Below are 21,987 nucleotides of genomic sequence, written 5' to 3' on the forward strand. Positions count from 1 at the left end.
CTGTATTGGCTTTGCATACTGCAATGAAGGGGATGTGGCTGGAATCAAGGCTATCTTGTCTTGTTGCATATAGCTCACATGGTACATAAGCAGCAAGGGATGTTTCCTTTTTGGGTTTCGCCTGCCGAAGGCTGCGCTCTGCGCAGCTTTTCGGCGCAGGCGAAATCCATTGATTACAATAAGGACTTCAGGAACGTCCCCCGGCTCCATAAATGGAGGCTAGCCATTGGGTGCCGGATCTGTCCGTCAAGGCCGGACCAGATTCGGGGGCGTTCCCGCAATTTTTTCGCTCTCCACCCACTTCGGATCGTCATCGCGGCGGTGGGTGTGTTATTTTTTTTTTTTTTTAGTCTGCCTGTTTTCGTCTTTTCACAAGTGTTTGTTGTTGGAGTTGGCTGCAAGATTCGAGTTCCCACGAGGCAATCAGGTAAGGAGCATTTTTTTTATATAATGTCTTTTTTTTTTTGTTTCCTTTGTCGGTTCGGCCGTGTCGTGTGAGCTGTTATGTACTTTGGCTCGTGAGCTCTGTTTACCGCCCCCCCCCTCCCGCTGTCCATGTGTCCGTTCCCGCCCCCCCCTCCGTTGCTTGTTTAAAAATGCAGATGATCCTTTCACGGCCGTGCAGCTTTACTGCTGCGCGGCCAATGCTTGTTCGAAAAGCTGACAGAAGCAGTTTAAGGTGGATAGGAAACTGTAACAGAGGGTTATTTGTTTGTTTCTTCATTGTGCCCAGAGTTACCCGTATGAGTCCCACAGTGTGAAAAACAATATTTGTAAATGGCTTCCTCCCTCATAAAGGAAGGGTTTAGCAGTATATTATTTGGAAAGCAGACCAAGACTGCAAATGAAATCGTTCTCAGCTTGCTTATTGCTGTTTCATCTTGCATAGTGGGCTGTCGGTAAGAATTTGGGTCAGGATGGGTTCCGCGGTAATTGAAGTGGTATTTCAGACACTGGGTCGCTTCCGGCAGGCATATTTTTGCTTTTAGTGCAAGACTTGTGGCTTCAAAATGGTTCAGAGGCAACTTTGTCGGGAATGTGGCCACATCTGAACCCTAGATCTTTGATCCCGTTGGCCTTGAAGACTTACCAAATACTGCGTCTATGCAGTCGTAATTTCGATTCCAGTTTACAAGTGTCACATACAATTAGTTTGCTAAAACGAAACACGTCTTAGTTCTCTCCCTTCTTCCAGCCATGTGCGCCCGCCTCGCTCTGCCTATGTCTTGCTCGCCCTTCCCCCACCACAGAGCGCGCTATCGCGATTACTTTCACTGCCGTATGGCCAGTGCTTGTTTTTGGGAAACTCTTCTTCAGACCAAATTTATGGACAGTGCCGCTTCGCACACTTGTGCTCAGCTGAAGTTCGAGCGTTGCTCCCTGGCTTTCAAGAGTCCACAGAGCACGAGGCCAATAGTACAGAATTGACTGGTACCTGCCCCTGCAGTTGTTCAGGTACCGTATTTGGCTCTGTAGCGTCTACAGAATCTGTTATTACCGTATATGTCTAGGGTTGTGCTCGTCGTCACGCTAGTAGTGGTGTGAAACATGACATCACGCATAGCCGTAGGACGAGAATTATACCCAAGACCTCGATGGATACCAACACCTATCTCCATGGGAACAGAAGTTGTTCACCAATAGGTGTTGGGCTTTGTGCCTTGATCTCGACAATGTCTAGAACTGGCTTGCACTGCTTCTGTTCCTGCGCTGTCCCTGCTTATGTTCCTGCCCTGCTTCCAGCTGCTACTGTTCCTGCGCTTTCCCTGCCCTGCTTCCAACTGCTACTGTTCCTGCGCTTTCCCTGCCCTGCTTCCAGCTGCTTCTGTTACTGCGTTGTCCCTGTCCTGCTTCTGTCCCTGCCCTGCTTCCAGCTGCTTCTGTTCCTGCGTTGTCCCTGTCCTGCTGCTGTCCCTGCCCTGCTTCCAGCTGCTTATGTTCCTGCGCTGTCCCTGCGCTGCTTCCAGCTGCTTTTGTTGCTGCGCTGTCCCTGCCCTGCTTCTGTCCCTTCCCTGCTTCCAGCTGCTTCTGTTCCTGCGCTGTCCCTGCCCTGCTTATGTCCCTTCCCTGCTTCCAGCTGCTTCTGTTCCTGCGTTGTCCCTGTCCTGCTTCTGTCCCTGCCCTGCTTCCAGCTGCTTATGTTCCTGCGCTGTCCCTGCGCTGCTTCCAGCTGCTTCTGTTGCTGCGCTATCTCTGCCCTGCTTCTGTCCCTTCCCTGCTTCCAGCTGCATCTGTTCCTGCGTTGTCCCTGTCCTGCTTCTGTCCCTGCCCTGCTTCCAGCTGCTTCTGTTCCTGCGCTGTCCCTGCCCTGCTTATGTCCCTTCCCTGCTTCCAGCTGCTTATGTTCCTGCGCTGTCCCTGCGCTGCTTCCAGCTGCTTCTGTTGCTGCGCTATCTCTGCCCTGCTTCTGTCCCTTCCCTGCTTCCAGCTGCATCTGTTCCTGCATTGTCCCTGTCCTGCTTCTGTCCCTGCCCTGCTTCCAGCTGCTTCTGTTCCTGCGCTGTCCCTGGCCTGCTTATGTCCCTTCCCTGCTTCCAGCTGCTTCTGTTCCTGCGTTGTCCCTGTCCTGCTTCTGTCCCTGCCCTGCTTCCAGCTGCTTATGTTCCTGCGCTGTCCCTGCGCTGCCTCCAGCTGCTTCTGTTGCTGCGTTGTCCCTGCCCTGCTTCCAGCTGCTTCTGTTCCTGAGCTGTCTCTGCCCTGCTTCTGTCCCTTCCCTGCTTCCAGCTGCTTCTGTTCCTGAACTGTCCCTGCCCTGCTTCTGTCCCTGTCCTCTTTCCAGCTGCTCCTGCCCTGCCATGTCAGTGACAGATGAGGCTCCTGTCACTTCCTCGGCAGACTCCACTGTGTGTACATCTGCCTTGGGTCCTGGGGCTGTGATGATGTGTTCATGGGGCTGCTGTGTCGATAGATCTGCTAACACACCCTGTGCTTCGTATTGTGAAGCGCTTTTAAAGAAAGGGTTGCTGGTAGCACAGAGCTTCGCACAGGTTTCAGACTCTACCCGGGTCATGCAGCCACTGCCATGGCTGCAATAAATCCCTAGTGTCCACGGACCTTGGATTTATTCGGCTGCTGCGGCCAAGTTTGTAAGTGATTTGATACTCCAGTCTTGGAGGTATGTTTTCTTTAGTAAACAACAATAATCTGTCCATCACCTGCTCGCATTTCTCCTTGCCCAGCAGCCTCTGGGCACACCCTGCACCGTCGACCCTGTCCCCAAGACCTGTAGGGCACGGCCTTTGACGCTGCCAAAGGACTCCAGGACCGGGGATCCCAACCGCATCCAATCCTGTGTCCCAAAAAACATGCGTGCCCAGCCCTCGCACTCCCAGAACCTGCTGCCCATGATCCTAGCTATGAACCCAGCCATGCCGAGCAGTGTCTGGGCATAGGGTGTGGCCTCCTGAGACTCCCTGTGCGAAGGACCTGGAGAGCAGGACTGGCTGGTCCTAGTCTGGGCCCTTCCTTGCGGGTACTGCGCAATTGGCAGGGCTCTTGCCCATATACTGTGACCAGCACAACTGTCTGACCCCTTGTTGTTTACCTAGAGTTGCCCATAAGTGATTCAATGGCAGATGAAACGTCTGATGGACCCTCGCTGACCTCCTCCATTGACCAACATCCATGCGGCGTGCCAAGACTGAACTTCGGCAGATCTACGTACAGATCATCCAGTGCTTAATTTGTACAAAGCAAACGTGCTGGGCCTGGTCAGGAGGCCACCAAGCTTACATCGCCCAGTGACACTGCCAAGTGTGAAAATTCAGACTGTTCGAAGCCCCCAAAGCTGGAAGAATAGTTTGGGCAGCTGGTATTAATTATGTATATTGAATTAATGAAGAACTGTGGTTCTGCTCATCTCTAAATTACACAAGCGATGCCACCACCTGGCAGCTGTCTTAAGTGCCAGTGCTGACGATTAAGTGCTGGCGCCAAGCCCCGGAAACTGCCGGCTCAAATTCAGCACTAGATTTATCATTCTTTCGCGCAGCGCAATTCTGCAAACAACGTTGCTGTGCTGGCGCTATGTGATAGGGAAAGGACAGGAATGCGCCATATTTACCAACATATGGCTCATTGTTGTAATTTCTTAGTGTTGGGCGCATGTTTGGCTGCCTTTAGCCAACGCAGGCTCCCTTGCACCATGTTGCAAGGGGGCCTGCTTTGTAGGTAGGATATTCTTTGTACAGGAAGGGTCACCTTTGGGGACTTATAAGTGTTTAGCCATGCAACAGTTAATGTTTTTGCACCAAGGATATTGTGCTGCATAACTAAATACTTATAAGGTCCCAAAAGCGAGACCTATTGGCTATGCCAATGCTTTGTTAAATACGAGACTCTGCAGTTGTGTCTATTCAGAACGCAATTCCTCTTTTTAATCTCACCTTTTGGGTGAAGTGAATATCTTTAATCTGCCATTATTCGGAAGCTGCCCTCTGTCCCCCGTAGTACCTGTGGGGGCTCTGTTGGGGTGTGTGGGGGGGGGCTCTGTGTGGGTGTGTGTGGGGGGCTCTGTGTGGGTGTGTGTGGGGGGCTCTGTGTGTGTGTGTGGGGGGGGCTCTGTGTGTGTGTGGGGGGCTCTCTGTGGGGGTGTGTGCCATTTGCGAGAGATTAAGCTATTGGCATTGTAAATGACTGCCATTTATTTATCTGTTTTCAAAACCAAAACATAAATAAAAATGTTGTCATTTACAATGCCAATAGCTCTAACTTTTGCAAAGGCGAAACCGTTGCATTGTAAATGCTTGTTAGGTTTCGCCTGGGGCACGGAGCTTTAGCTCCCCCCCCAGGAGAAATCTTTAGTTTTCAGTATGGGGAACTTGAATACGCCCTCTGTTCCATTGGCTAGCTCCATAAATGGAGGCTAGCCATTGGAACAGAGATCTGTCCGTCATGGCCGGACCAGATTCGTGGGCGTTCCTGCATTTTTTTCGCTCTCCACCCTTTTTGCATCGTCATTGGGCGGTGGGCGGAGTTTCGTTTTTTTTTTTGGGTGTTTGTTTTCCTCATTTCATGCCGACCACGGCCGCCGGAAGAAGTCCAGGTGAGTGCGTTCCTTCCCCCCCCCCCCCCTCCCGCTGTCCGTGTCTTTCCCGCCCCCAACCCCCCCCCCGCTTCCGTGTCTTTCCCGCCCCCCTCCCGCTTCCGTGTCTTACCCCCCCCCCCCGCGCTTCCGTGCCTTTCCTTGTTCTGCAGAGGGGTGCCATGATATTTTTTGCTAAACTTTTTTTATCCATAACGAACAGCTGGAGTTTCATTTTTGCATTTTTGGGAGCATAGGGGGAGATGCTGGACCGTGAGCGGAGGGAGGAGAGTATAGTGGCCTCCCTGGGGGCCCCGGTGGGGAGGCCGGAAGTGAGGAGGGGGGAGCCCATACCAGCAGGTAGGCCCCCCCCCCGGGTCAGGACACTGCCGAAGACCGCGAGCCGCCTGCGGGGGAACGACGGGCCCCCACCCTTGCGGGTTCGCCGGAGCACGACAAAGCCTGTAGGTCTGCTCCCGACCCTGGCATCCGAGGCCACCGACCCTCCGGAGGATGCAGAGCAGCGCCGGGAGTCGGCGCAGGGGGGTCGCGTCCTCTCCCCCATCCCCCGGGAAGAGGAGCCCAGGGGGCTGAGTGACAAGGTAAGACTCGTCCACAGACAAGACAGGGAAAGGACCGGGTGCTTAATCTGTACAGAGCAGATTGTATGTCCCGGCTTCGCTTTGCACGCTCTGTGATCTTGGGCATGTCGTTCCCAAGTGTGTGCAAAACGTATATACATTATAAAGCAGGTGGTGCCCCTGAGTACTCGCCTGCAGTCGTGAATTCTGTGTCTGAACAACTGTTCGGCTTACAAAGTTTATCCACACATGCGTACACGTCTTTCACAGGTCAACATTTACTCTTTATTTAAAGCATGGCATTGCTGCGCATACTGTGGTTTAATTCCTGTCTAAACAACACGAAAGTGTCCCAAAACCTTTTTTTTCTGCGTTTCCGTGAATCTCCCACTTGCTGTTCCCCTCTTGCCTTTAATGTTTTTTTTTCGAAATCTATATCACTTTCCGGTATTAATATGTCGAGGACATACAAAAGTCGTCGCTCTGGTATTTTTTTTTCTCGGTGACTTTAACTCCTTGTAAGCCCCCTTATTACCCGTCCCCGTATTCCTCGGGTGTCAGGGTTCCTTTAAGCACTATCACTACGGCTACAAGTCGCGCTATTTGCCTGTTTTACATTTTAAATTTAGTGTGTAGCGTAGGATAGGTTGATGAGTTAATGTACGTGCTGCAGAAATCTGTTTGCTACCTGCAACTAGCCATGAGCTGGAAACCCCGAAGCAAGTCAAAACAATGAGTAACATTTGGTTCGTTAAAAATAAAACGTTTATATAAAGCCTACGGCGCTACATAAAATATATGTTGATATGTTTTTATTCGTGTCACAGTTTCCTCTCTTGCGACCTTGGCCTGGGCGAGTTTCTTATTTCCACCACATCCAGTTCTCAGGGTAAGCGTTTTTGAGGTGTAGAAGGTTCTTTTTTGCTGTCGTTTTGTGCGGATGAGTGACCCTCCCTCTCGTGTTTTTTAAGGGTTACCTCTACTGATGGCGTCTGAGCTGAAACACGCCATAGACTGTCCAGAAGGGGATTTGCGCTGAAAATAAAATGCCCAACAATTGCCTATTCTAATTATCCCATAAAATGTCACTGAGACCATCTGCTCCGCAAGAGGCCATGAATCGAAGGGGCATGGAGTGTGGAGACAGTTGAAAGAAGAGGGAAGGGAGGCTGAAAGGGTAAAGTTTTCCGATAGCTAGTGGTGTAAGTCAGGCTTTATGTAGCAAATCTGTTCATAATCACACCAAGAAAAGCATGTTTTAGGGCAGTTAGTGCCACACTCCTTGCAGCCAGCTCTCTCTCTCCTGCCCCCTCCCATCCCCTCCTTGCACCATGCACCCCCTCCCTGACTCTCTGTGCTCTTTACCTCTGGTGAAAGTCGAGTCACCTCCCCTCCCCCCCCCCCACCCCCCCCCCCCAGACCCCTCTAGTGATCTCCCGCCCCCTATCGGTGCTCTCGTTCCTGCCGCTGCCCCTCTTGTGCTCACATTAATCCTCTGTTCTAAGGGCAACATTTTGGGGTGGGCGGTCTGTAATCACTCTTCCCCCCCCCCCCCCCTTCCCCACACACACACCTTCCTTCCAGTGCACCCACACCTGCAGCCATAACCCCCTTCCTCCGGCCTCCTCTGCAGCTTTGCCTGGTGCAGGAGACCGGATTCCCACGTGTGCTCTTCGGGTGTCCTCTCATTTCACCCAGCCTCTCCCCCCCCCCGCCCCCCTCCCTCCTTTCGCTAGTGCATTTCGGCACATGTTTTAGTCACATTCGACGGGATCTAGCTGTGTGCCTTCAGGGCGCTGTACCTACAGGTCCCTGGTGAGCAGCTCCGCACGAGGCCATGAATCGAAGGGGCATGGAGAGTGGAGACAGTTGAAAGAAGAGGGAAGGGAGGCTGAAAGGGTAAAGTTTTCCGATAGCTAGTGGTGTAAGTCAGGCTTTATGTAGCAAATCTGTTCATAATCACACCAAGAAAAGCATGTTTTAGGGCAGTTAGTGTCACACTCCGGCCCCTTTAAAAAAAAAAAAAAATGTATTTTCCTGCCAAACACAAACTCGAAAGTGAAATAGGGCATAGTGGCAAAACATGATTTACACAGGATCACACAATTTGATAAGTTTATTAGGCTAGGAATGAATTCCATGTCTTCTACTTTGAAACTTTGCGACTAAATGCACCCGTTGCAAATGCACAGAACCACAGCTACAAATTCTGAACCAGCACCTTTAACCATTTCCCGTCTATAGCATTTACATGCTCCAAAACGAACTGTAATTCTACAATGCCTGAGTATAATTCCCCCCACGATGATTATTTGTTTACAAGTGTTTTTCCTAAAGTCCTCTTTGCTCTGAAGCATGTGAGCACTATAGAAATAACACGAGTAATCTTCAATCTTTAGTGCAGTAAACAAACAGTTATTCAATGAAGGATGTGCAATGTTTAGTGCTGTACATATGATAGTTGAAGTAAAGTCATTTTTGCCGGGTGTCTGTCTGGTGAGTATTACCTCCTAGCTAAGACTTGTTTTTTGTATCTATCTCTAGCCAGTTTTCATCGTAGTGCAAAATGCTAACTATAATAGTTGCAATACAAATCGCATTTGCGAGAGATTAAGCTATTGCCATTGTAAATGACAATGCCATTTATTTATCTGTTTTCAAAACCAACACATAAATAAAAACTTTGTCATTCACAATGCCAATAGCTCAAACTTTTCCAAAGGCGAAACCGTTGCATTGTAAATGCTTGTTATATAAATCCGTCGGCCTGTTTTCTGTTCAGGTGGGTAGAAGTGATGAAGTTTTGGCGTGGGGGGTGGGGGGGGTTGGCTTTCTGATACGTTTGTTGGTAATTAAGGAGGGAGTGGGTGATATTGTGATCAGTTTCTGGGTTGTGAGACGAATGAGCGAGAATTTAGATTGGTCAGTAAGACACTGGTGCTAGGTAGTGAAAGTGTGTAGAAGATTAAGTGTAATAGAGTGAAGGCAGAGGGGAATATGCAAGATGCAGCAGACTGTCCACTTGATTATCTAATCACATATGGGACTGTGATATGTGCTTATATGGGAGGGGTAGGTGGCAAGGTTGCTCTTCTTGTAAATATCGGAGAATGAAAAGAGTGAAATTAAATTACTCATCGGCTCAGGAAGGATTTAAGAATTCCTATTTCCATCTTGGTGTGGAAAATTAGTTTAAGAACGCAAATACTTCAAGCAAAGCAGTTGGCATCTATCTCTCAAGATTGACAATCTTTCATGGGAAGAGGAAGTCTGTTCAGTGGGGGATATGTTCACTGACCATGCTAGCAACTTCTACTTACTCTATTCCAATGTCAAAATGAGATTTTCACCTGCACAGCTTGAATGCTGGTAGTTGTTAAAGAACTGTGAAGATTCTCTGTGAGGCTGGCAAAATCGAAAAGTGTGGATTCTTGAGGCTTGAAAGTGAACATTTTATTCACCACTCCATGCTTTTGTTGTTAACGTGTTAGGTCTTAAGATCGCATTCCTGGCAGGGTTTGGGTCCTCTTTGTAACTTAAAACAGTATGAAGAAAAGCTGCCTTCAAGAACTGGGCTGTCTTGGTCATTGAAGTATACAGACTCTTAGCAACCACGTAGCTAGCTTCAGTTATCCCCAACCTCAAGAAATCTAGGGAGGGTACTCACACTGGTGGGCCTGTCTTTGCATTGGGACTTCCATGTTGAAATGATCTTGGTAAGAGCCTAGAAGCCTAAATGTTGTATGGATACTTCTGCCACTGTGTATAGAGAAACCACTATATGGTGTAGATTGACCTGTAGACCGTAACCTAAACAACGCATGTGACTTTTTCTACAAGTCCTGCCTCTGCACTGGAGTTTGATTATGTTAGACCTCCCCACCTCGCTGGGGCCCAATTGCGGCCCTAACACTTGAAAATAGCATTGATGCATTTATGTGGCTGAACTAGAATCCCTATAGCAAACATCAGAAAACAATAACACAACTAGGCGTTTAGCACTTCTGTTCAAATCGTCTGCACTGCCAACTGCTCAATAGACCTAAAATTAAGTGTGCTTGACTTAGATGCTGTTTGAGCTACTACAGACTTGAGTTCAAATACGTAGTACTTGGTCCCAGACTAGCATAAACCTAAGGAGTAATAGGAGAGGAAACCTCATTGCGGCTGTTGCATTTTGATGTAGTATTCTTTAACCCCCTACATCCCCAGTGCATCTGTCGGCGATTGGCCAATACTGAGGAGGTGATTAAAGGCTACTCTGCTGCAAATCCTTTATTTTTTACTCCTTCTTGATACTAAAAAAAAAAAAAAAAGGTAGCCAATCTGCGCTCTGTCATTACACTAAAGTGAAAGTAAAAAGGACTTAGTACAACAGTCTAAAAGTGGCAGGGCCTACTCTGCGCTGAGTCAGTGCAATGTAGTACAATCAAAACTCCAAAATTTGCTCCAACTTCTAAAAGCTGAGATACCATGAGATGCACTCACCATTGTTTAGAGATGCTTGTGAAAATCTGTTTTACTATAGAGGACTGAACTGGAGTATGACTTATTAGCCCTGATGAAGTCGATGGAAATTATCCACAAGACAAAACACGTGTTGGCTGCATTCTTTTCAGACTGTCTGCGATATTACCGATTTGGAATTCAGGATAGGATTTTGTTTAAAAAGGACATAGTCAGCACACCCCCCCCCCCTCCCACTGATTGTGGTGGGAGAGGTATCGTTGGAAGTGGGGGGTGTAATTATCCCTGATCTGCCTCTTATCATCTTCCCCCACACCCCTGGGGTTTAATTCTAAAACAAATTTGGGGGCGGGGTCTTGTCACTAAGTGTGTTCACGCCCTTTAGAAAACTGCAGTGACAGTCCTTCTGGACCCCCTCCCCCCTTCCGAGAGCAGATGGAGTTTATTATACCCAGCCTACCCCTCCAGGGGGCAAAGTCCAATATACGCCAGGCATTTAAAAAAGGAGCCAATACAGAGGGTTGCAGTCTGCCCGGGAATTGAGCCATACGCCCTCCCTAGAAGGGGCAACAGTGTCTGTCTGCCCACCCTGGTGGCAGGTAGGAGGTGTGTCCCAGTTGGGGAGGTTGCCCTGAATATGCCCGGGTGGGGGGGGGTAGAAATGACACCAGGTATTTTGCCTTTATGGCAAAAGAAAGTGGTGCTGGTGTTGCACTCTGGAATTGGCCTCCACCCCAATAAAGGATCAAACCAGCTCCCCAAATAACATCCCCTGGCAGACAAAATAGTTGAACCTAGAGGTCAGAAAGCCCACTGTATAGCAAAATATACTTTTTTTTCCTTTTTTTTTTAAATTCAACAATTGGGTGGGTCAGGCCCATCCTAAAATCTATCTTCACCCCTAAAGCCTCGGTCTTTCTGCTCCCCTGCAGACTAAGAAATCCCATCCCAATAACAAACGAGAAGACATTTGATTGCTCTGGTTAGGGTTTTTTTTTTTACATATGGGCCAGGACAGTGTAGCGGTCTCCCACTATGGTTCCACTTGCAATGGTAAATAGCTGCACTGGGTTTGGATAGGCTGCCTCCTTGGGGAAACCCTACCAAACCCAGACAATTCTGAAAACTAGACACCCAAGGGGGTCCAGTGGTGTGCTTCACATTGATCCCACAACATTTTCTTACCCACAGTCCCCTGCAAACTGCAATCTTTGACTAAAGCCACACACTTTTCTGTCAACGCATTTCTGTGAGGACACGTTCTGGAATTCAAGGACCCACACATTTTCTACCACCCAGCATTCCCCCTAGTCTTTCGATAACTATGGTACCTCACTTGTGAGGGTAGGCCAAAGCACCTTGACATAAGTTGCTAAAGTTGTCTACATGGAGAGAACAGCGATGGGGGTAGTGGAGGGATTTGGGGCCGTGCTCAGCCGCCACTCATGTAAACCAACGTACCACAGACTTTTTTGAAAAATAAGGGATTTCGGAGAGGTGTGCCTTGCATGGACACCATAAAGTTTTCTTTCCCACAATGCCCTGCAAACCTCAAACTTTCCCTGAAATCACACATTTTGCTTACATATTAATGTGGAAACTTAAGGAATTCTCAAATTCTACCACCCAGCGTTGCCCCACTTGTGCCGATAAAACCCCCAGTACTTAAGGGGTTAAAGAGATGAGTTTTTAATTCTTTCCTAACTTGGAATAACTTTGGTGTGGTCCTGATGGATATGGTTTCAGATCCTGGGTGCATAGATGGGGAAAAGCTAGCTTGTGAGAATCACCGGATATGGGGAACTTGTCTGCAAAGCACCTACTTTGTCTTAAATATTTAGGTATATGAATAGTTTTAACCCTAATGCTTCGGATCAATGGCTGGTGTTAATGATCGACTCAAGCAAGTCTTACTATCTTTAAATCTGATTTAATCTCAAGTTCAGTGGTTTGAGGTGGTTGTCTTTACCCAGTTGACCTTGTCTCATGTTTAAATAATCTGCGACTTTCCGGGCTTATTTTCTTATGCAGTTATTGATTAAGTGATACACACCATGGGTGATAACTTTCTGAGTCTCTAACAGGTGTTCTCTGATCATCGGTATATTAGTGTCCCCTCCTGTCTATTAGTGGTGCTCAAAGTTATTGATTAGGCCATGATATTTTTTTATTTTTGCCGCTAAATTCTTCATCTTAATTTCGTATCTTTATTTTGGCTGTTATGTTTTTTGTCATGGGGTTATAAATTTACCGCGCAATCACCGCTCCCAAAGGTGAGTCAAGGTAACAGTTCATACTTAAAAGCAAAGTGACCGGTATGCTTTTGTGAGGTTTGATGATAGAGCAGACTTTTTTAGGTCGAGGGACCGTTGCACTCACTGCGAAGCAGTGAGGGCGGAGTCCCGAAGATTTAATGTCTTGGAGTTAGGGGGCTTGGAACCCGCCTCTCTACTCCAATGGCTGGCTTCCTAAACGGAGGCCAGCCATTGGAGCAGGAGGGAGTCACTCCAATAAAGTCCCGTCTCGTTCGGATTCGGGCCGTGTTTTTTTGCGTTCTTTTGACTGTGATGTCATCCGTCACTCAGAACGCCAAAAACACGCCCCCGAATCCGAAATTTTTGGATGTTTGCGGCCGCCATTGTTGCCCGGCCGCCGCCGAGTCTTCCAGTGAGTGCTTGTTATTTTTTTTTTTTCAAACACTTAGCATAATCTGGCTAGCTCAAGTTCGCCTTGTATAAAAACTGCGAAAAAATACACTTCCTCCCTCGTAATAACCCTTCGACTCCAGTCAAACATATCTAGACTATAGCCGAGTATCCATTGATCAAAAATGCAGCCTATCTTTTGTGAAACTTCTACGATTATGCTGTGAATGTCACGTTTTCTAGTCGGTCAGCGTAGTGTCGCAGCCATGGCTAACTCTGTTCTAGGGTCGGTACTGAAAGTTATCTGTTATGGGTTTTATTTGAGCCTAAAGCAAGCTTCCTCCCTTCACTTAATGGATCTAGTATTGATGTGTAACCAGCTGACCGTCAGATGGGAGGCGAGCTGACGTAAGCACGAAATTCCGTGACTACGACACCGGCAGGAAAGAGGCGAGGCTTAGTTTGCCGGCGCATGATGCTGTGCGTGGGGTACATGGCCGTGATTCAGCAGTGGCCGGAACGAAGAGTCAGCTGTGGAAGCCGAGCGGAGAAGAGTTGGTAAGAGGGGGCGGGAGGAAGGGGGCAAGAGGAAATTGAGGCAGGGGTAGTCCTCGCGAGGTAGTTGAAGGGAGGAGTAACCCAGATCATGGAGGAAAATCTCAGGTACATTGAGAGGGGAAACCCATAATCTCTGTCCATAACATTCTATCTGTGTTGATCCCAGGATTGGTTCTGGGTGGTACCGTTCCATAGTAGCGAGACCTGCTTTGCTTCTCGATATCGTATGCTCCACTTCTTCAGGACGTCCCATTCACATGGATGCCACTTGTTTCTTAAGGGCCCCGGTTAGACCACCCCGCACATAGTAGCGCTTGGGGTCTCTTCGCCCTAACTACCCATCTTGATATACCAGCTGTTCGCCACTATCTGTGTCATCAAGCCCCAACACCCATGGATGACCCTTGATCTTACTTGGTACGTATTTACTCTACGTCACAAGGGCAACGCTCCCTAATTGTGCTAGTTTGTGGATTCCTCATACCTTCAAGGTCCCCTTTTCCCTTCCCATGTCAAATCAAATTCAAAAGTGTTAATCTCTGTTGGAAATTGTACGTCCTCGTATATTTAACATTGTGTACCATTATTACAGTGGACATGGACACTGTTGTATACACAGTCTTTTCATGTATGCCCTCCTCGCGCAGATTAGGTTTTCTCCTCCTCTGTTCTGGAAATGGTACACCAGTCTGTTACTCGTTCCTCTGTCCTATATAATAATATGGGCGACTAAGGGAACGCCCCCAAACACGTGAATTTTGTGGTGAAGATTTTTGATTTTTCCCAACATCAGAAGTTGACCATGCCGTACTTGACCACCGCAGATGTCGGTAGCAAGCTGTTAGCTTCCGGAGGGATCTCGCTAAAATGATGTTCGTTTATTGATATGCTTCTTTGTCGATAGCGTTGCCTGGCGGTAAGTGGTTTGATGCTGGACAGGGTGTCTTAGAGCAGGGGTGGTGTGAATTTGTTTGTTGCTTCTGGCTAGTGTTTCCGGCCTGTGGTTTCTTTGGTAGCATAAATCTAGTTTCACTTTTACTTTTGCATAGTCCATTATGACCTGGTGGGTTTGCTTATGTAGTTTTGTGTAGAGGTGACATAGTTTCACAGTATTATGTGGTGCTATGGTTACAGTTGTCTGTTGTCCCTAAGTGTTAGTTCACGATAGCAATTAATTTTCAAAAATTAGAGTGAGCTTACATTGTAGGCTCTGTTGTGTGTTGTTTTTAAAAAAAATGTTTTTTAACAATTCAAGTTTTGTGTTTGAGTTGGCCATGGGCTATTTCGGCCTTTTGTTGTTAGCGAAGAAGAATGTTAGTGTCACTAAAATGAAATATTTACATCACACAGGTAACTGTCAGCCTACATCTCAATGGAACCCTAATTAGGCACTATGTAGCCATGCTGTGATTCATAGGTGAAAAAATAAAGGTAGAAGCCAAGATGCATCAATATAGCCAAAGGAAAAGAAATCTGAAAGAGACATATTCCCATCCAATATTGCCTGACGTTTAGCAGTCTTCTCAAACTGTGTGTTGCGCCCTCGCCTAGGTGGCCGCTGTAGAGGTTGCGGGTGCGAGCCTAGCAGTGAGTGGAGTCATATAGCGCCTAGATGCTCATATACAGAACAGTAAGGAACACAGGTGAGATCCGAGGTGATATAGAAGGGGGGGACAAGGAGCGGCGAGTTATGAGTGGTTTCAGTGCAACTGTGTGGGCCGCGAGACTCAAGGGATGGGTACTTATCTGTCCGTATAGCGCCTAGTGTATTGCAGTACAGTCAATGTGGCAGTGATTTGGGTGGAAAGAAATTATGAGTGTTAGTCAATTAATAGAGGGGTAGAACCTTATGCAGTGCTGACACCGAGCGTGGTGACTTGCAGTTGAGTCGCACAACTCTCGGGACCCCAGGCGCTACATTCTCGAAAGGGGAGGGCATTACAAGTAGGTACTTGTGGCTTTGGGCGCTGTTTGGTGTCGATGAAGGAACATTTTCCCATACACAGAACAAGAGGAACAAGTGATGTTTCTGGTGGGGGTACTCCGCCAGGATGGAGGTTATCTAGGGGCTTGTGGAAGCTATGACAGGTAATGTGTATTGAAGACGTGGCTGCTGCCCACGGGGGGAGGGGGAGGAGGCTAGCAGTAAAGTGGTGCGGATGGGTGGGCCAACCCCGCAACAACACGAAAGAAGGGAGCAACTGCGAACATTCAGCATACACTACCGAGTAGAATACATCATTTCTTTTCTTTTGTGGGGGAGGGGGTGGTGGTACAGGGTTGTCTCTACAGTGCAGTGGACAGTGCGGCATACTACGATACACTGGTATATGCAAGTTGACTTTCAGCACAGTGTAGTTTGAAGCATAGCTTCGTGAGGTGAGTACTTTATACAGTGCGACATCAGTGCGACTTATAGGAGTGAATGCATAAGGAAGTTGACTGCGATTGCCTATGCAGTGTGCATTGCAGTGCAGTATGTATACTGGCACGCGGAACGATAAACAATGCGATCTTTTATGCAATATTGAATGCGACCTCCTTTGTGCAGCCCGGTTCTGCCGACAGTTTATGCAGTGCAGCGTGCAGTGTCAAACGCAGTGCGATGCAGAGTGAGAACTGCAGTGCAAAACTCAGTATAACAGTTTGACACTTAGCACTATTGTGCTTAAAAATGTGACTTCCGGTTCTCACACACATTGTAAATGACAATGCCATTTATTTAACGATTGAGCTATTGGCAATGTAAACGCCATTTATTTATGATTTAAAAAAAAAACAAAATAAGTCCTGAGCAATGCCAATAGCTCTACCTTTAATAATGCCGAGACCATTGCATTGTAAATGCTTGTTTTAGTTTTCTCTCCAGTCTGCCCCTTGTTGCATGAAAAGTTTGGCCGTGCCGCACACAGGCAGAATTTTCAAGCAGAGCAACAAAATGGGCAGAACATTTGTTTCAGGTTTGAGTCTTCTGGAAAGTAAATGGCAAGAGTTTCCTGTTAAATTCTGGCACTTCCACAGGCAACTCTTATGTTCTTTTGAGTTCCTGCAACTAGTCTGTTGGTGTTTTTAAGCTGGATCACGTGCAACATGCTTTAACGTTTTTGGTTTTTTTTTTTTTTTTTTTTTTTGCGTGAAATTGGTAAAATAAACCATGCTGTTTATAAAAGAATTTGAAAGTAATAACCATAGAGTTAATTCTTACAATCCCTTTGCACTTTTTTTTGCTTTTCCTCCAGTATTTTCAAATGGCTTTTTCCTTTTTTAACCATCTTTTCAACCCACAATTTGCTAATTCAGTATACATGTTTTACAGAAACATGAAGGAGCGAAGTGTAAGGGGCAGCTTCTCATTTTTGGCGCTACAAACTGGGACCTTATTGGCCGGAAGGAAGTCCCCAAGAACCAAGGTACAGTTTATCGACCCATTGGAATGTATGCTTATGGTATTGCTGGACTGCTGTTCTCCTCTTGGCCAATAGCACAAAGGGAGCTCTAGCTCGATGACCCTGATACAGATGTTATTTCTGAGCCCATCAGTAGTTGCCTTGAACAGTTTTAATATAAGAATGTTTCGAGTTACACAACCTTGAATTCAAATGCACACATCCCTACTTGGGGAAGACGCAGGCAGGGAAGGGCACGACAGACAACCTTAATAGGGTATCTAATTAAGAGGATTCAAAGAAATGGTTATCTCAATTAGATCTGAATGTTGAGTTAGTATGTGAGGAGCAGTGAAACAAGGTGACCAAAAGATAGCCTTGAGCTAAATGTTGGATAGTACGAGCTATGAAGTTCATATTACTTTAATAGGTGAAAGTCATGCTTTTTGTCTTAGTTGAACGTGGAGGATACAGTACAGTTGGAGTGTAGGTGAACATTTCTCCAGTGAATTTCTGATCCTGTTATTCCGTGTTGTATTCTCCTTCCTGCCCCACCACCACTGCTTCCTCACTTGCTGTCTCTAGGCACTGCTCTGAACTTTTTCGACCTGTTCATTCAATAGTATGTGTTGCCCTCATACATGCAGTCTAGTCCGAGTGGAACGACAGTAAATCTAGACCACTGCAGTTGCTGATGGCTGCTGTCCTTGTTTGTAGTAGATGGCCAGTACAAAGCATGTGTCCGCGTGTTCTGGGTGCATGTGTAGTTTATCAAAAGACTTCTGCAGGTCATTTATTTGAAACTGAAAGTTTTTTGTTTTTTTTTAGTTTGTCCTGTAATACCCTTCATAGCTTTCGATTGGTCTTTGTTTTTTCCTTAGCTGCTTACCGGAACCTTGGTCAGAACTTGTGGGGACCTCACAGGTACGGCTGCCTAGCTGGTATCCAGGTACGGACAGTTGTGTCTGGTCCTGTTGCAGCGCACAGTTTGCTTATCACTACTGAGGGGAAGCTTTGGAGTTGGGGTAAGTGTGAGGGTACTTTTTGCTAGTCTGGTTTTTTTTCTGACATTTTATTTTAAAAGGAAGAAAAAAATGCTTTACGTTTATTTCAACAGGATGTAAACGTTCAAAAAATATATATAAATATAATGTTTCATCTCAACTGTAAAATTGATTTTGATTTCCAATGCATTTTGGAACTGCTTGGCCTCTTTTGCGATATGTCAAATTGAGTGCCTTTCAAAATAATTCAGAGTATGACCTTTTGCATTGAACCTAGAAATCCTGGAAGAATAAGCACTTATAAATATTAATCCGTCTCAGTATATCATTGTATCGAAGCACAAATAAAATCATTTATCTACTATTCCTTGGATGCTCTTGATAACCTTTCTATTTCTGTAGACACAACGTTATTGCTGGTAATGGGTAGAAAGCTTGGATGAATCTCTGCAAGTGGCAATAACTCTGGGCCACATCAGTCTATCCCTGTCTTTTGTTTAATGTATGTATTTATTTACTTTGCCCATCCTGCCAGTTGGGTCGTAACCAGCCATCTGAAAATTGACGTTTACTTTTGTTTTCCTTTGATGGGTATGCTTAGATATGGGTCCTGTTCTCACTGTGCCATAGGACTCTAGTTGCACTCTACTGATGAGGAGCAGATAGACAAACTGTTCTAGGGTTTCATGTGTTCGCTTCAGAGACCTAGACTGACTGTTCGGTGTGGACTGGTCTATCCGTGAATGACCAGGGCTGATTTGCATATGGCTGTTTCCAATCTGAAGTGGCATGGTGTGCAAAAATGGACTGTGGCCCAGAATAATTAACACTGGGTGGCATTAATTCAATCAATCCACCCATCAATGTTCTTCATTTGCTCTGTAATAACAAAGCAAGAATCTTAATCTGTCGTCTCTTTTAAACACTAAAAGACATATGCTCCAAGTCCTACGTGTTTTCCAATAGGGTACTCCTACATCCTGCTTCCCCCAGCTTATTAACTAAAGGACCGTTGACCAAAATAAAGATTGATACTTGAAGAAGGTAGTCATTTAACAACACAAGAACTTCTCTCTAACGAGTGTGAAAGTGCAGTTTCTTCCTGTTTATTGCTCTAGACAGTCATTTAAATGGTAGTATGTAAATTTTGACATGTTTAGAGGCGGGGATCTGACCGCGTTCGTAGCTTTTATGTGCAGAGCATTGTTCATTATTATTTAGCAGAAGTCCTTGACCCTATGTTTCTGGTTGTAGGTCGTAATGAAAAAGGACAACTGGGGCATGGAGACCTTCAACGACTGGATGCCCCGAAACTCATTGAGTCAATGAGCGCTGAGGTGATGGTCTCAGCAGCCTGTGGGCGTAACCATACTTTGGCATTGACAGGTAACACTGATGGGTTGGAGAAGCTGTTGTCTGGTAATGATATCTGGCACAGAAGTGTTGATGCTGCTAAACTTGGTATGTGAAGATCTCTGGGCTGGCAGTGATTTGTAAAGTATTGAAACGGAGGGACCAAAGTGTTGCAGGAATCGAGGGCACTCCGGAGTGTGTGAACTAGCCACATTATGGGGCTTTTAAGGATCTGGTAAACCCTGGTGGGCAGATTCACAAGGAACTGATGCATCTGCATAGATGGGGCTGTTTCCTTGTGTCAGCGCAGAATCTCCTTGTGCCACTATGGATGCGCTGTATTTACACGACAGTGCTCCATGGCGTAAGGATTAACAGATGCATCAGAAATTCTGACGCATCTGTTGGCACTAAAGTGACGCATTGCTGGAGTTGCTCATGAAAGTGATGCAACTCCGTGAGTGCGGTACATCAGATGGGTGTGTCCCATTCAAGAAAGCCCGGAGTCATTCCTTACGCCTGGTCTGGCACACGTAGGGATTTTGACGCAGTGAAGGCGTAGATTTCAATCTTGTCGATTTCACTGCGTCAGTTCTACACGGCTTTTTGCTTGGGAACGCCCACCCTGCATACATTATAGCTGACGCAGGTATAATGTGATGCGTCGCACTGTAAAGCCCTGCATCTCCCTAGATGTCTCTCGTAAATTGGCAGCATTTTTTACGCAGCCGCTGCATCACAAGTGACGCAATAGCGGCGCAGAAGTGTTGCAAGAACATTGTAAATCTACCCAATGTCCAATGAGTTTCCAGCACTGACCGGTCCATAACAGATACTCTGACGCATCCTCCCAATCTGTAGGGGCTTTGAGCATGCAGTCACCCCCCCCCCCTCCCCCTCCCCCTCCCCCTCCCCCTCCCCCGAACAAGGGTTGGCGGGTCCAGGTCGGTGAATACCTCAATTTGTTTTTATTTCATGCAGGATGCTCACTAGCAGCTTCACCCCTCACCAATGGCAAATTTAAAGGGCACACATAGAGCCCCCCTTGAGGTAATCAGGCGGTTGTGTTCTGCAGCTACAATCACACTAGGGCTTTGGAGAGTGGACTTAGTGATGGAAAACTGCCATACAGTATTGAGGTACACTAGAGTTTAGATGCATCACTGCCGTTATGGTACTAAGCAGCCCCCTCATTAAAGTCCCAGTGCGCAGTAGCCGGGGAGGCTCATAAAACTTGGAGGTAGTGCAGTCATGAGGAAGAGTAAACTGTCTTCATTGAGGGTGTCACGCACCATAAATGTAAGCTTGAGCCTACTTCGTGTTGTGCTAATGAGTGGTTGCCTGTGTAACAATAGGAAATCTATCCATATCCTAGATATGAAAGAACATAGGTGTGGGTCTTAGAGGTGTGAAGAGGCTCCGTATCAATTATGCAGTATTTGGAAAAGGCTGAGGTGATCATAGTTGTCGACTAAATTCCTTCAACTTTGACAATGGCACATTTTATTATATATTTTCTTTTTTTTTTTTTCCGCTCGCATTTGTAGTGGAAATAAAGTTGGTCTCTGGGGTTTATTATGCGGAATTAACTAACGAGGACAGTGATGGGTTGGGCACCCTAAGTACCTTAATGATTATTGTATTATGGCAACTTTCCCCAGCTAGAACTCTTGTGTCTGGGTCTTGCCTGCATGATCCAAGGAATATTTGTACTGTAGGGCATTCTGTGCCTTTTTAAAAAAAAAAAAAAAAAAAACTGTTTCTAGGTGGACTGTTAAAAGACTGAAAATGGGGGAGCTGCTTGAACTTTCATACCCTCTTCCTCTGGATTAAATAAAATCAAATTCAACCACCCCCTTGGTGTATCTACCATGAGCAGTGGGCAGATGACCTGCACTAGAATTCACCATGTGATTTAAGATGGGCAGTTTGAATGCAGGCTCCAGATCCCCCCTCAACATTGCGGCAGAATAGGCAATTTTGCCTTATTTGTTCTGTCCTGCTAATTTCCGAAAAATGTTCCTGCTTGGACAGTCCTCACTTCACCTAAGTCCGAAACGTACAGCTCAAATTGTGTTCTATGCAGTTCACACTTGATGCTGGCAGTGGAGGTGCTAATTCTGGCTTCTTTTCACTTTTCCTTGCAGAGTCTGGCACAGTGTATGCTTTTGGGGAGAACAAGATGGGACAACTAGGTATAGGGAATCAGACCAATGCAGTGGCAAGCCCTACGCAGGTAACGCAGCACCTTATCACTTTTTACATCCTATTCTTCTCGTCCTTTCTTCCATCCTCGCACATAATTATTTTTCTCTATTCATCTTACCTGCCTTGAATCTGTTATGCATGGTTATTCTTTTTTGCTCATCCCTTCCTTTTGTAGGCAGCGTCTAAGAATGCTTATCCATTTCACAAGTCAGTATTTCGTCACCCTTTGATTTTGACTTAAAAGGGGCTAGGTCCATGGGATGCATAATTGTTTGTTTTTATTTAGCACCACAAACTGACCGCATCAGTGAAATGAAATGAAATGAAAAAAGGAACTTAATTAAGCGCACTGTGGCCAAGCGGCTTCCTGGCGCTGGGAGAGGAAAGGGGGGAGGGGGGGGGGAAGGAAAAAGGGTAGGGAGGGGGGGAGGGGGGGGGGGGGAAGGAAAAAGGGTAGGGAGGGGGGGAAAAACGGATTCAGCACTGCAGACGATGGGACTAGCCGGGGAAGGCCTGGAGAAAGAGAAACGTTTTTAATGCTTTTCGGAAAGCCGGGTAGGTAGGGATTGATCGGATGGAAAATGAAAGACTATTCCAATACTGAGGGGCCAGAACCGAGAAACGAGTGCCACCAATTCGGGCTTTACGGTAGCGGGGAACTTGAAGAAGAAGTTGAGAGGACGAGCGAAGAGTGCGAGAGGGAGTGTAGGGAGTGATCAAAGAAACAATGAACAGAGGGGCAGAGTGGGTGAAGGCTAAAAA

At 46.7% G+C, this 21,987-nt stretch overlaps 1 protein-coding gene across 1 annotated transcript in view; it reads left to right on the forward strand.

Annotated features, from left to right (window-relative positions):
• Positions 1 to 21,987, forward strand: part of RCC2 (regulator of chromosome condensation 2) — a 143,931-nt gene that overhangs the window by 14,792 nt on the left and 107,152 nt on the right. Inside the window, exons 3-6 of the mRNA XM_078642806.1 lie at positions 16,591 to 16,684; positions 17,542 to 17,685; positions 18,919 to 19,050; positions 21,165 to 21,253. Coding sequence (XP_078498932.1) covers positions 16,591 to 16,684; positions 17,542 to 17,685; positions 18,919 to 19,050; positions 21,165 to 21,253 — 459 coding nt within the window. The remainder of the gene's footprint in view (positions 1 to 16,590; positions 16,685 to 17,541; positions 17,686 to 18,918; positions 19,051 to 21,164; positions 21,254 to 21,987) is intronic.

This window comes from Lissotriton helveticus, chromosome 5_1 (assembly GCF_964261635.1).
Source record: "Lissotriton helveticus chromosome 5_1, aLisHel1.1, whole genome shotgun sequence".
Lineage (NCBI taxonomy): Eukaryota > Metazoa > Chordata > Amphibia > Caudata > Salamandridae > Lissotriton > Lissotriton helveticus.